Source organism: Phalacrocorax aristotelis, chromosome 2 (genome assembly GCF_949628215.1).
Source record: "Phalacrocorax aristotelis chromosome 2, bGulAri2.1, whole genome shotgun sequence".
Lineage (NCBI taxonomy): Eukaryota > Metazoa > Chordata > Aves > Suliformes > Phalacrocoracidae > Phalacrocorax > Phalacrocorax aristotelis.
The window spans coordinates 46,505,840-46,518,851 of NC_134277.1; the positions used below are offsets into that span (position 1 = coordinate 46,505,840).

Sequence of the window (13,012 nt, forward strand, 5' to 3'; positions counted from 1 at the left end):
ACTGAATATAAAAATCAGCTTTTCACTAAGAATTTTGAAGTTGGTAAGGTAACCAAAACTCCCAATATAGACCAAGACACACGTGCTGTAACATATATCAGTGACAGAAGTGTGGAGAGTAGACCCTCCATGTCATGAAGATTATTTGGACTTAAAAATGACATCACTAGGAAGTCAGAGCACAGGGTATACAACTACACAAAAACAAGCAAAGGATTACAGGAATGTAAGTGAATGCATAAACACCAGAGCTGCGTATATGTTTTTGTCTTCCTCTCAGCAAATGAACATATTTAATATTTTTAATCGAATTTGTGAAGACAAGGTGGCAAACCAGCAAGGTTTTAGCCAGGGAACATGCTCAAAAACTTAAAAAGCTGAAACACTAAGAGAACTCACTGGTAAACCATTTCAAGCTTTACCCTTAAATCTTATTAGAATCAAGCTGATCTTTCAAAAACCCTAACCCTCTCCTCTCCTGACTCTCAGAATTAATTCCAGCTATTTATAAGGAAGGAAACAAAATCAAATTAATGCAGAGGATTTGTTGTACCTCCTCTGCCCAGCACCAAGAGGAATGGCATTGTGATTTTCAGGGCCATCCAGCAGGCACGGCAGTTACAAACATCCATCGATTCAAGCTAGCCCCAGATTAAAAGAATCTTGCACTGTAACAGAAGAACAAGGGTAAGCTAATGGAAAGACAGCTCAGACTCTCCCATCTTGTTTCCACATAAAGTATTTTTGAAGTAGTGGGCTAGCAAAGGAATTCAGAACTGCCAATGTGTTGAAATCTAAATATGATAAGCATCCTAAGTCCTACTCTTCTAAGGTCTCACATAACCCCATCACGTAAAAACACTTAAGCATTGTACTTCAAGGAAACTAGTCATATATACAAGTGTTCTACTGAATTGAGGTTAGAGTGCTCAGCATTTTATCAAAAGAAACCCTAAATACTTGAATACTATTGTGTATTAATAAGCAACACTCAAAAGAGATCAATAATTAAAAGAATGAAGCAACGACCCGCAGGGAAAAGCGACTCACTAGGCCCTTCAATTGTTATAGAAATACTAATAATGGGCAAAATAGGAGGAGTGAAAAGGAGTATCAGGTATTCCTAATGGGGCAATTGGTCAAGACACCAAATTTAGAGCAAAGTGTCAATCTTAAAAGTAAAACTGTTTTACTATAATGCTCTAAGAACACTCTTTCATGAACATAAGATTTTGTTTGGATGGATGCTTAAGTGAAATAACTAGAGATACCCTTTTACGTTCTTCATTTTTTTTTTTTTTTTTTTTTAAGAGGAACAGTGGAAATAAGTCTGTTTACTGAATGTTTTCTGCATGTTCCTCAGCATCAGCAGTAGTCTACACAAAACCTAGAGGTAAGTAGGATGTGGCTTCTTCTATTGTCAATACCACCAAGTTTTCAGAGCAAGTTCTATTTTTGGTTACTAAATTTCAAGTTTACAGGTAATAAACTGAAACAATACCAAGCAAAAGAAACAGTCAAGGATGACACAATCAAATAGGACTGAGTGTCAAAATGTCAGAGAAAAGTAGAAGGTTTACATCTGGCTAATTTATGCCCAAGATAGAGATGAGTTATAATAAACTTTTCCTTTCCCATTTCATTAATTTAATGGCCTGCAACACCAGAATACTGAGCGCTGTTTACATGACTGATTATGGCAAGAATTAATGAGTCTAACATTCACCAGCGACACTATTACAAAAAAATCTACTACTTAAGTAAAGAAAATATTTTTCTTTCCAGCATCCACTATACCTAAGTTCCATCTTGTTCTCTATTTACTCCTAGGCGAATTTCTGTTGAATGTAGGTTATTTAACAAACCACTGGGAAAAAAAATACTTGAGAAAAATGCAATAAACCTATTTCAAACTAGTGAGCGAAAGAACAAGAAAACATGTTTCTAAAACTCCAACAAATTGAAAAGTAAACTTGAAGAGATTTAGAAGTAGCAACTATTTTCAACTCAAGAAAGTTTTAAAGTTATTATATATTGAAACTGCAGATCTCTGAATCGAATTTGATAACATTTTTCTGTTTGGTAACACAACATTAAATGATTAATAGTGATAAGAAGTTTAAAACACAAAGTAGTACCACTAAAATCAGGATGCCACTTAATCTTTGTGGATTTAATTTTATTAACAGGTTCAAGTTCTCCTATATGGTTTCAGACAAGCCAGCAGTCTCTTTAGCATTTCAACAACTGTAATAATGTAAAATCCAAGAAAATTACACATTCAAGCTTGGTACTAGTTTAAAGCAGAAATCTTGCTATGAGAGGTAAAATTGGGGTGGAGAAAGTTTTAATGTAAAGAAGTAAATAAAATACATTCTCTAAGACCAAGTTAAATGCTCAAAGAATAAATACGAATATAACAGTGAGATCTTATTGATTATAAAATGAAGTGAAAACTATAAAGCAAAGCACGTTTCATTAGAAAATGACAGAATACATTACTGATTAGCATGGAAGAGGACTCAAATTTCCTGATCAAATTTGGAAAGTTTAGGAAAACACAAAAATATGTTTCTCACGTGGAAGCAATGTGCTCTGCATGAAACAGAACAAGATGCAGCAAATAAGTACATATTAGACTTAAACCTTTGACAGAAGTAGTTGACTGCAGTTGATATTCAGTGTTAGCCTGTTAAGTCAGGGAAAGACAATTTTCAAAACGAGAAAGATAAAACACAGAGAAATCTGTGTGTAGGCCAACTCTGAGAAGCACCCTACTTCTGCATTTTTATTCCTGCTGGTGTCAGTATGCGGTAAACAGGGTGATGTAATGCCTGAATCTCAGGCCATCCTGCTACCAGCAGATACACCAGTGAGGCAAGGTGGAGGACGGCAAGCTTTTAAGTCAGAGCTGCCACTGACAGACAGTAACATATAACCATGACCTCAGTCAGTCTGGATTTAACTGGGCACGGATGTCTCAGGAACAAGGCTCAGGATACAGTTTCATGAGAACTTTAAGAGCGTAACCAATTTTAGGAGTCCTTGTAGTCCTTAATTCCTGTTGCCAAAGTGCAGCACGTTCTCTAGCGCTTCAGTTTTCTGAGAATAATGAATACAGTCAGAATCATTCAAGCATACACAATCTATGTACAGTAATTGTTATTGCAAAGGCTGTATGTCCGGGGCAGAGCTTCTGTATGTACAGTAGAAGTCAGATGTAGTAACCACAACAATTTGAATGAGATGTTCCTAGGACAAAAATTGGGCTCTGGCAGTTGCAGACAAACATCAGGAGAAGAAAAAAAACATTCCATGTTCCACTTCATAATCACTGCATGAAAAGACTAAAAATGTTGTAATCCTCAGGGAAAGACCTTGAGGAGCACGCTAAAGAGGCAAGACCCAGAAGCAAGAGTTAGGAATATGTTATGGGAACAAAAAAACTCAATCCTTTAACAAGTCTCTGTTTATCATTTTCATGAGGTGACAAAGAAAAAACAATCTATGAAATTGCTGTAATAGGTTAAAAAGGAAACCATTTTCCCCCCAGATAACATTATGATCCTTCCTATAAAGTTCTGTTTAGATGAGTTTCAAGCCAAGACATTCCATGCAATTAAATGTTGTGAAACTCTTGGATACTTCAGTAACATTAAAACAGAATGTTTTCAAAACCTCTGCATAATATTTCTAGGAAGTGTAATGTACATCAGCCTCATTCCAACAAAAAGCCCATGATAGGTTATTGCAGAATATTGCTACACTAGGTCAGAGGTAAAAACAATGCATTCCTCATGTATTTACTGCATCTTGAACTCTGTATTCAGATCATTCAACGTTAGATTTAATGTAAAAATTCAGAAGCAAATTTTATTACTGTCTATATTAACAGCGCTACACAGGACTATCACTTATCAAAACTAACCTGAGAATATAAATAATGAATGTGAATCCATAACCAATGAGCATTTCCTGGCTGTTTTAGTGATATTGAAGTTTACTGTGTTACTTAAATTCATTTGAGCAACCTGAGCATTCAGGCAGTGGAGAGGACCAACAATTCTGTTTCCTCCCATGCTAAACCTCAGCCACAGGTACGCCTTGCTGCACACCTTGCATCATTGTGGCCCCCTCCTCATTTTCTTCTCCATCTCCTACCATTGCCTTTCATTATTTTTTTATCCATACATAGCCTTTTTATAGGTTTTTGTCCTTTCTTCAATCCCCTTTCTAGCTGTACCCAAAGGTGTCCATTTCAGGACGTGTGCTTTTTTAGTATGTACCACAAGAATGAAGTTTATCTGTGGATTGCCACCTTAACCTGCAACACTCACATTGCTTACAAAGTACCTGTGTTAGCACCTAATGCAAGACACCATTAAGCACGTGTGCAATAATGGAGAAACCATGCATGTAGTCATACAGCTATTACCTATTTCTATTACAGTTTGCTGCTACATAGGTTCCAAATCTACAAACAAGGGCAGTGTCCTACCATCCTTCAAAACGTCACAGAGTCTTCTCTACAGTCAGGTTACAGTCAGGCCACAAATATGCTACAGAGCAGGGAATTAATTAGTTCTAACAAGCTTTCAGAAACACTGTTCCTCCCTAACTTACAACAAATCTAACATACAGGCATTTCCCCTTAAAAACTCTGCAGTTCACTAACTCCTAACAGTAACCAGCTAAGAAAGCCCTTGGTTATTTCCTTCCATCTCTTCCAAGGACCCATTATTTTATATTTTGATTTAAAAGCTAAAATCAAACACAATCAAGAGAAAAATTGTATTGGTAACTAAAGACCAGGTATGGAAGAAAACAGAATACAAAGGTAAAGAATCAGAGGAAAGGAGGGAGCTGCACAGTCCCACTAAAACTACTCAACCTTGTCACAGAGATCCCATGTGTAACACAGGTTAGGTACACCTGAGGACCTACAATCCCCCTGCCTCCTCCACAGTAACTCATGTCTGATAGAACTCGGCTTTCCAACAGCTGTTAAGTGTTTGGGGTTTTTTTTATTACAAACAATGCATTGCACATTACATTAAGGACTTTTGAAGAAGAGCATAGTTAAAATGAAGAAAATGAAAATTTCCTCTTGGTGCCCTTCGGATGCTGCATAACTTTCTACTACTTTCATTTTCTTTATTCACTGACTGATGTACTTCTGCTGCCCTTCAGGTATTGCATAACCTCAACCTTGTTTAAACCTTGTCGGCCTTCTCATACCTACCATGACAGAGGTCTGCATTTCAGACTGTCCCCAAGTTCCACCAAACAGGACAAAAACAGAACGCACATGCAACAGGCACCTCTCATAAATCTGCACTATTGCCGCAGGCTCTACCCCACTTATCTCTTGTTTATATTCCATAGTGTATTATACATAATTCAGATCCCAACTTAAATAGGAGATGGATGTTCTCATTTTTCCATAAGGAGCCATATAAGAACACAGATAAAAGACTATGTAATGCACTTGATTATTTCCCTTGGTTCCAAACATGCTATAAAAAAGCCCCACTCATACTTCAGTGTGAATACACACTGAAGATGGGGTGGTTCACTCCAGATCATCAGAACAGCTTTTATGTTGTATTCCATTATCATAGTCACCTACGGTGACCAACAGTTACCTGTGTCAAGCTTCAAGAACTGGTATTCAATGTTTTGACCTGTTTAGCCTCATTTCCACTTCCTGGAAAACCTAAGAAGTGCACAACCCTTTTCCTAACAGACTGTTTTGTGTACATGCCTACACTACAAATGCTTTAGATGCCGAGGAAGCATAAGTAGTCTTAAAAATAGTTAAGAAGTTAAATGGGTCTAGAAAGCCCTTGCATCCCCTTACAGAAAGGTACGGTATAATTAATAAGCCTTTAGTGTCAGTATGACACTTACTAAATGTAATCAAGAAAAAATATTATACAGTGGTCTGCTAGCACTTACCCACCCTGTTTCTTTTTTTTTTTTTTCTTCACTGCAATACCCTTCTCTTTCTTACTTCAACATATTAGTGGACTTGCTCAATGGTAATAAGCACTCTTGCATCTTTTGTTACAGAATGCATTTTTATGCCTGTATCTTCCCCTCCTTTCTGTAGTCTCCTATGATCCTGCGTTTTCTCTTACAACTCATTCAGAGCACCCTCCTCCTCTGCCATTCCTCACCATGTTTTCTTGGTGTCACTTAAAATCCTCCTCTTTCACCCTCTTAACCTTATTCCAGACTGACCTCATTCCCTTACACAGCTTCACTGACTCACAAATCTCTGTTCTCCACTGACCTCTCTCCTGCTGTTCAGCTTCTCATATGGATCTTTCAGAGCCAATGCAAACACAGATGCTCACCTTTCCTCCCATGCCCTCTTCTCTCTGGCTGTCACAATACAAATCATGTACAAAAACCTATCCTGAAAGAATGTAGAGTTGCAAATACATACTCAAAAGTTATGAAACATGAGAATCAAAATTTTCTCAACAAGCAATCTTAATAAACCACTATATAAGAGGGAAGAGAAAAGATGCTTTAATAATTTAACATTTGAAAAAGTTGTTCAGATTCTCCTAGAAAAGTCAGAGATCCTCCTGGCACAGACACTGGTCCCTTTCGGAGGGGTAGGTCTCTAAGTGGGCCTACCAGTCCCCTAACAGGCTCTAAAAGGCTTTGAATATACCCAAATGCATGCAATACTGACTAAAGCTTGTGTTCTCCAATGACCCATAGTCATCAACATGATGGCAACCCTACAGCTAGTTGCCCCTTTGGATTTATGACTCCAATTTCCACTGGGGCTACAACCACCCTCACTCACAGGTACCCTAATCCTACTCTGACAACTTCTGTAGTAGAGTCTTTGCTTGATACTGGGAAAGCTTCCACTTGACCCACACAATTAGTAGCAAATTTTCTAATGCTGTCTCTTTAACCTGCCTTACCGCTCCCCACCCAGTAACATATTAAATGTAAATTAAAAGCTACTAGGTAATTACTATCTTCATCCCTCCACTTCTCGTATTTTACTTTAAAGACTTGAGCTGCATCGCTTATAAGTTGTCAGACGATTTTTTTTTTAATGGGGGATTCCTGTCATAGCAGATGGCTTGGCCAGGTAATCACTGAAGGAGAGCAGGATCTTCTACGGGAGGCAGTGGAAACCTTCAGGTCAGACACTGAAAGCGTCTGTTCTCTAGTGACGGTATCCATAAAAATTTATGTCCATCTACTGCATACACAAAGCGTGAAGCACACATAGCATGGGATCACCTGCATGCCCAGCTGCAGCAGCAGAAACCATGCACTCGAATGGTGCTTCACCGATGGCGGCAACCAGCATTTCCACAGGCCACTGGAAAGGAGCAACTGAGAGGATGTCCTGCTGCTCGAAGAGAGGGGGACACCTTCCACACTTCCCTCGAGGACGTCAGTATGGCCTTTCCTCCTACCATCTAACATAAGAACAAGTTTCAGAAAGAATGGAGGAGAAAACCTCTCAGCTTACCCATGTCTCACCGGTGGCATTCAAACCTCTAGATGATGTTTCCTAAAGCAGTCTCCCTTAGGAACTGTAAAGAACTACAAAGAACTCAAGAATTATCTGAAGAATCACAAATGTATTTGCTGACTTAAATGAATGAAATGTATGGGACACCCTAGTTTTACTTGGTTTGTTTTTAAACTGTGAAAGGAAGTCCGGGGGCCTCACTGTCACCTCATGAACAGATCTTGATCAAGTTCTTCAGTGACATCTTGCCATCAATTCTGCCATCTAATTTCCTGCTAAGCTGAGGAAGCTTGAAAATGTATAAATGGGTCTACCTGAAATCTAAAAAATGCCCTTCACAAAGGTAAATACATCACATATAATCACGGAGGACCAGTGTGAAATGGGTGAAGCAAATAAAAAGAAATTAAATAGGAAACTCTCCTCTGAATCTCTGTCCTAAGCTTAAGTCAAAGAATACCCACAAGCAAGAGAATCCAAAGAGTAGTCAAAACCAAGTAAAAAGAGATGAACAGATCATCTACTTCTATACACACACTGCATTTTTTTAACCTTTTTCCATAATGTTTGCCTATGGTTGCCAGCTGGGAGAAGCTGAACATTACTGTCCTATCTCTTATAGTGTTTAATCAAGCTTCTCACGGGAACATTTAGACAAGATTCTTCCCAGTCCAGGCACAAGGCCACGACCACACCGCCATGACCATCTATCTTCTGCCACTGGAACGAGAAGATAGCCCTATTATATTTTGCCCTCTTCTCTCCCTTGACTATATGTTGGGGGAGAGAAGAGAGATCTTCCTGATCACCACTGACTTTCCCTTCTGCAATTTATACAAGGACAGGAAAATTGTTTGAAGCAATCCTATAAATGCCTGAAAACCCGCTCATACGTATACTTTTAGACGAGTGCACAAATGCAATGCAAAAGGCATTAAGCACTGAAGCTATGACTGACACAACTCTGCCAGTGAAAAAGACAAAATCAGAAAAGAGGAAGGAAATGTCATTTAATATTTTCCCACACATGCTTACCACACTGTACTTTGTCTCTCTTGCTCTGTAAAAAATGCAAGTTGTACGTCCCAGACCCGCTGTCAGTCACTTGTGCTATAGGAAAGGCACTTAGAAATAGCCTCGTTTCATAAAGAAAACCAAGCAGATCCCTGCTTTCAGCAGCCTACCCACTCAGCTTGCTGTAAAACCCAGATGATGTAATGAGCAAAAATGAAGCAAAAATTCTGAGCTGAAAGTGTCCCTTCATGCTGTAATATTACACTTTAACATACCACTATGACACACCTGTGAACTATCCTACTAACAGGCAGGCATAGACTCTATTAAGCCTAATAAACTATTCCTCTTTCATTAATTTTGAAGTTAGCTGTTTGATTATACTAAGAATTCTGTAATACAAACAAGCTTGAAGGACAATACAAAAGTAATTGTGATTGCTGTTGTTGCAGTGTAATTTCTTACCTATTACTCCAACCCATTATTCTGTGAGACTACAGGACACTTACAAGCAATTTGATGTGGGCTCATAAATGCATATCTCTTAAAATTTTTGTTTTAAAGAAAGCTATTCCACTTATCTCAGAGGGGAAAAAACCCAGAATTCTGTTTTGGGGTTTTCTTCCCATATATATACACACATACATTTAGTAGCTGCTCTTACTAGTTATATTACAAGCCATAAGCAGTCCTACTGAGTCCAGAATAAGTATAAGTGAATTCAATACTGGCAAAAGGCTAGGCTGTCTGCCTCACAGGCAGAAGTCTACATCTAAAACTCATACGGAGAAGGTCCAAGGCTGTGGAGAGGTTTGGATATCATTAGCAGGTGACACGTTAACCAAGCAATCTCTTCCATGATTAACTAAACAAATGTTTTGGTCTTCATCTTCTCATTCAAAGTTAGGACAATGTCACGAGTATCTTTCAGCTGAGATCTTCTAGAAAGTAACTGAGCCACTGCTATTGTTTTCACCACGCTTAGAGTTACCAGATTTCAACAAACTGAGCACGTTGCATAACAAGTTGAGTCACACTTTTTTTTTCAATATCAAGTAAACTTCATATTTATTCTTTGTATATACACCTGTCACTAACAATTTAATCCAGGGTTTTGATGGTATTTCATAACTCTTCCTCTCACTGCCATGGAGTTTGAAATCCAAAAATACTTTTAACATATTTCACTCATTTAAAAACTTCTCCTGGGTACCTACCTTGGCTCGACTTGAAAAGATGAAGAAATGCTAATTTTGACTAGCGTTAGACCAATAAAAGCACTAAGAACCTGCAGCACTAAGATTTCACCAAAGCTAATGCACTTTCTGAATTCATGGAAAAGAACAACGAGATTTTGTTCTTAGAAGTCTTGAGTGAACTGGGAGGACTTACTCTGAAAGACTTCACATCAAATGGCCTGAGGTTCAGAAGGAGGACACTCACTGCCAACATCCTGAAAAATCAAACCCCACTAAAAGCTATCCAGCTGAGTAAACCACGATGAGGAACTTCTCATAATCCTTTTGAAAATTCCGCCTGCGATTACCAACCCTATGTCCAGATCACCTAGAGTTACAACCCTGCAACCCTAACAGGCTACTGAAGCTGAGGGCACTTGGCACTGTCTGGGCAGCACTCAGCACTCCATGTGACCAAACCAGCCAGTTAATACAGTTCAGGCTAATGCGCTGAATGAACATACAAAAAAAAAAAAAATCAGGCTGAGGCAGAGCTATTTTAAGACTCTTAGAAAACCCATAAACCATCAACAAGAGGCTTTACAAATGATGCATATGTTAGGTATGCGAATGGGTCAGCAAGAACACAGAACCAAGGAGGGGACTGTAGTTACAAACAGGTAATGTTGCAGAAGGTGGGGTGAGGGGGAAGATTATTTTTAAAAGCTATTTTATGTTTGAGGAAAGTAGGAGAGCACAGGGTTACAGAATAGACAAAACTGCATAGTGCTTTGAAAGGGAAGCCTTTGAAGTTTATATGGCTTGGTAAGAGAACGCTGCGTATATATGGTATACATATACACACACCTCTGTGTGTGTGTGTATATATAAGGTATAACAGGAAGTTTGGAAAGTTTGGAAAAGATGGATAGTCCAGTTCTGGTCAGATTGAGCTGGCAGAGTCGCAAAATATGCAAGAAGAAATACCAATGCCAGAAGTCAGAAAAAGGACTAAAAAGAGAAAAAGACTAAGAATGCAGATAGTTTTGAAAGATAACAGAACAGACACATGACAACATGCAAACAGCAGCATCCTTGATATGAAGTTATGAATGCACAGCTTGATTTTCATGCATGTAGCTAAAGAATTTTAAGTGAAATTTCTCAAAATAACACAAGATTTAAATATGAGTGAAGTGAGATGAAGAGAATGCATGAAATTAGCTTTTGAGGGCCAAAGCAATCAGCAATGAGAAACACCACCTGATATTTAAAGGATGGAGAAATAAGAAAAATTCACGTAAACAATGCATACAATGCACATTTACACACGGCAGAAGGGATAGAGCACTGGTGTGACTACAGCACAGCTAGATATTTTCTGATAGAGTATTTTTTGGGACTAGAACCAGAAAATATGATGGAAAAAACTAGGAGGTAAGTGACCAGCAAACCTATGAAGTATGTTTGGTGAACAGACTCAGAGACAAGATGACTGTATTATTCTATAGTGGAATAAAGGAGTGCAGACAATATATTTGGGGGCAATGGAAGGGTCTGTACTGGAAGCTGAAGTGTACAAGAAATAAAACATACACTGAAAGAGAAGGTATGAGAAGGCATACCCAGGTAAAGAACATGCAAATGGAAGAAAAGCATACCACTGGTTAGTAACTTGGTTATTATGGAACCATTTGAGTGTACATAGGCAAAAGACATAGTGTGGAACTATGTAATTTCAGGTAGAATAATGATTGATAGCTATAATGAAGTCATATATTGAGGGTGTGAGTTGTTACAAACAAGTATTAGGGATATATATTAAGAACAGGGGCAGGATAATTTATGCCTGAGGAGTTATTTTGGTGGATGTGAATTCCTTGTGATAGCAAAAGGAAAGAAAAGGTTAGTAAAGATAGCTGGAAATGAGGTAGGCATACAGTACTAGAAAAGGGAGAAGGTAGAGCAACAGCGTACAGGTTTACAATTTAAAGATGTGCTGTCATCTGCTTTGCATCAAGGATTACACAGAATAACGATGACAGAGTTGCAGAGAGGCTGACAAGCCTTACTGCCCGCTCTACATCTAAGTGAGCGTATAAACAGGTGGAATGAGAAGACCCGATATGTGTACGTACAGGTGAAGGTGCAGAGGCACACAAAAGCACAGGGCAGCAGCGTATACAGGCGTGTGCATACTGGGCTCCGTGGTGCAAAGGGCAGATAACAGTAAGAGCGCGTACGTACGCCAAAACAAAGACGACAGCGAAACGCGTACGTACACGTCCGGGCGGGTGGGCAATAACAACAGCTGGGCCGGGAACCACGAAGCGTGCGCAAGGTGAAGCAGCAGCGACGCGGGAGCTGGTGGCAACACCTCCCGGGCGCCCGCCCCTGAGAGGACGCGCCTACAGGCGCCGGAGGAAGCCATAGCTGGAAGGCGGCCTGTGCGGCGGGGAAGACGGCCGACAGGGCGCCGGGGGGCGCGGCGGGGCGGTGCAGGGGCGCGCAGGGGCGGCGGGCAGCCGCACGGCAGGGCGCTGCGGGGCCGGGGCCGCCCGGGGAGGCGGGAGCCTCCTCCCGGCAGCACGCCTGCTCGTCGGGGCTGCGGCAGGACAGCCCGGCGGCGGCAGGCAGGCAGGCAGGCAGGCGAGCAAAGCCTGCAGCGGCAAGGTACGGCCGGGGCGCCCCGGGGCTTCCTCCCGGCACCGAGGACACCCATGGCGGGGGGGGAGGGCGGCCCCGGGCCCGCTCCACTCACCCTTCGCTGGAGGTCTCCTCCTCGGCCATGGCGACGGCGGCGGGGCGGCCGGGAGCTGGCAGCGGCGGAGCGGCGGCGGCGGGCAGTGCGGCGACGGAGAGCGCGACGGCGGCGGCACCAGCCATCGCGGGCTCCTCCTTCTCCCTCCCTCGCGCCCGCCCGTCGGCTGCGTCATTCCCGGGGCGGCCATCACGTCACAGAGCGGGGCGGGTAGAGCGCCGCCCCAGTGCTAGCGGCCGGCCGCGGGGCGGCTGGGGATGGGCGGGAAAGAAGGTGGGGGGAGGGTGGCCGCCTGCCACGACGCCGTGTGGGCGCGGGTCGGGGTCCTGTCCACTGACAGGGGAAGGGGGTCCCGGGCGCCTCCCAGCGTAACGGGGCGGGGGGGGGCTGAGCCTCAGGCAGCTGCAGGGGAGCGGCAGCAAAGCCGCCGGGCCGGCGCACCGGCTAATGAGCGAGGCAGGAGTCAAGCTTAAAGTCTTAGCCCCTCTGCAAAGGGAGAGCATCTGCCGGCTCGCTTAGCAGGGCCCACAGGGGCGGTAGCAGCCG

General features: G+C 41.6%; 1 protein-coding gene across 2 annotated transcripts in view; it reads right to left on the bottom strand.

Moving 5' to 3' along the window:
- ABHD5 (abhydrolase domain containing 5, lysophosphatidic acid acyltransferase) overlaps positions 1-12,635 on the bottom strand; it is a 36,934-nt gene extending 24,299 nt beyond the window's left edge. The window contains exon 1 of one of the 2 annotated variants that reach the window (XM_075083319.1): positions 12,467-12,635. In XM_075083319.1, the coding sequence (XP_074939420.1) occupies positions 12,467-12,591 (125 nt within the window). In that variant the 5' untranslated portion in view covers positions 12,592-12,635. Of the gene's footprint in view, positions 1-7,275; positions 7,333-12,466 lie in introns of those variants that run through there. The other variant, XM_075083320.1, reaches the window with a different exon arrangement.
- Between the last annotated feature and the right edge of the window lie 377 nt (positions 12,636-13,012).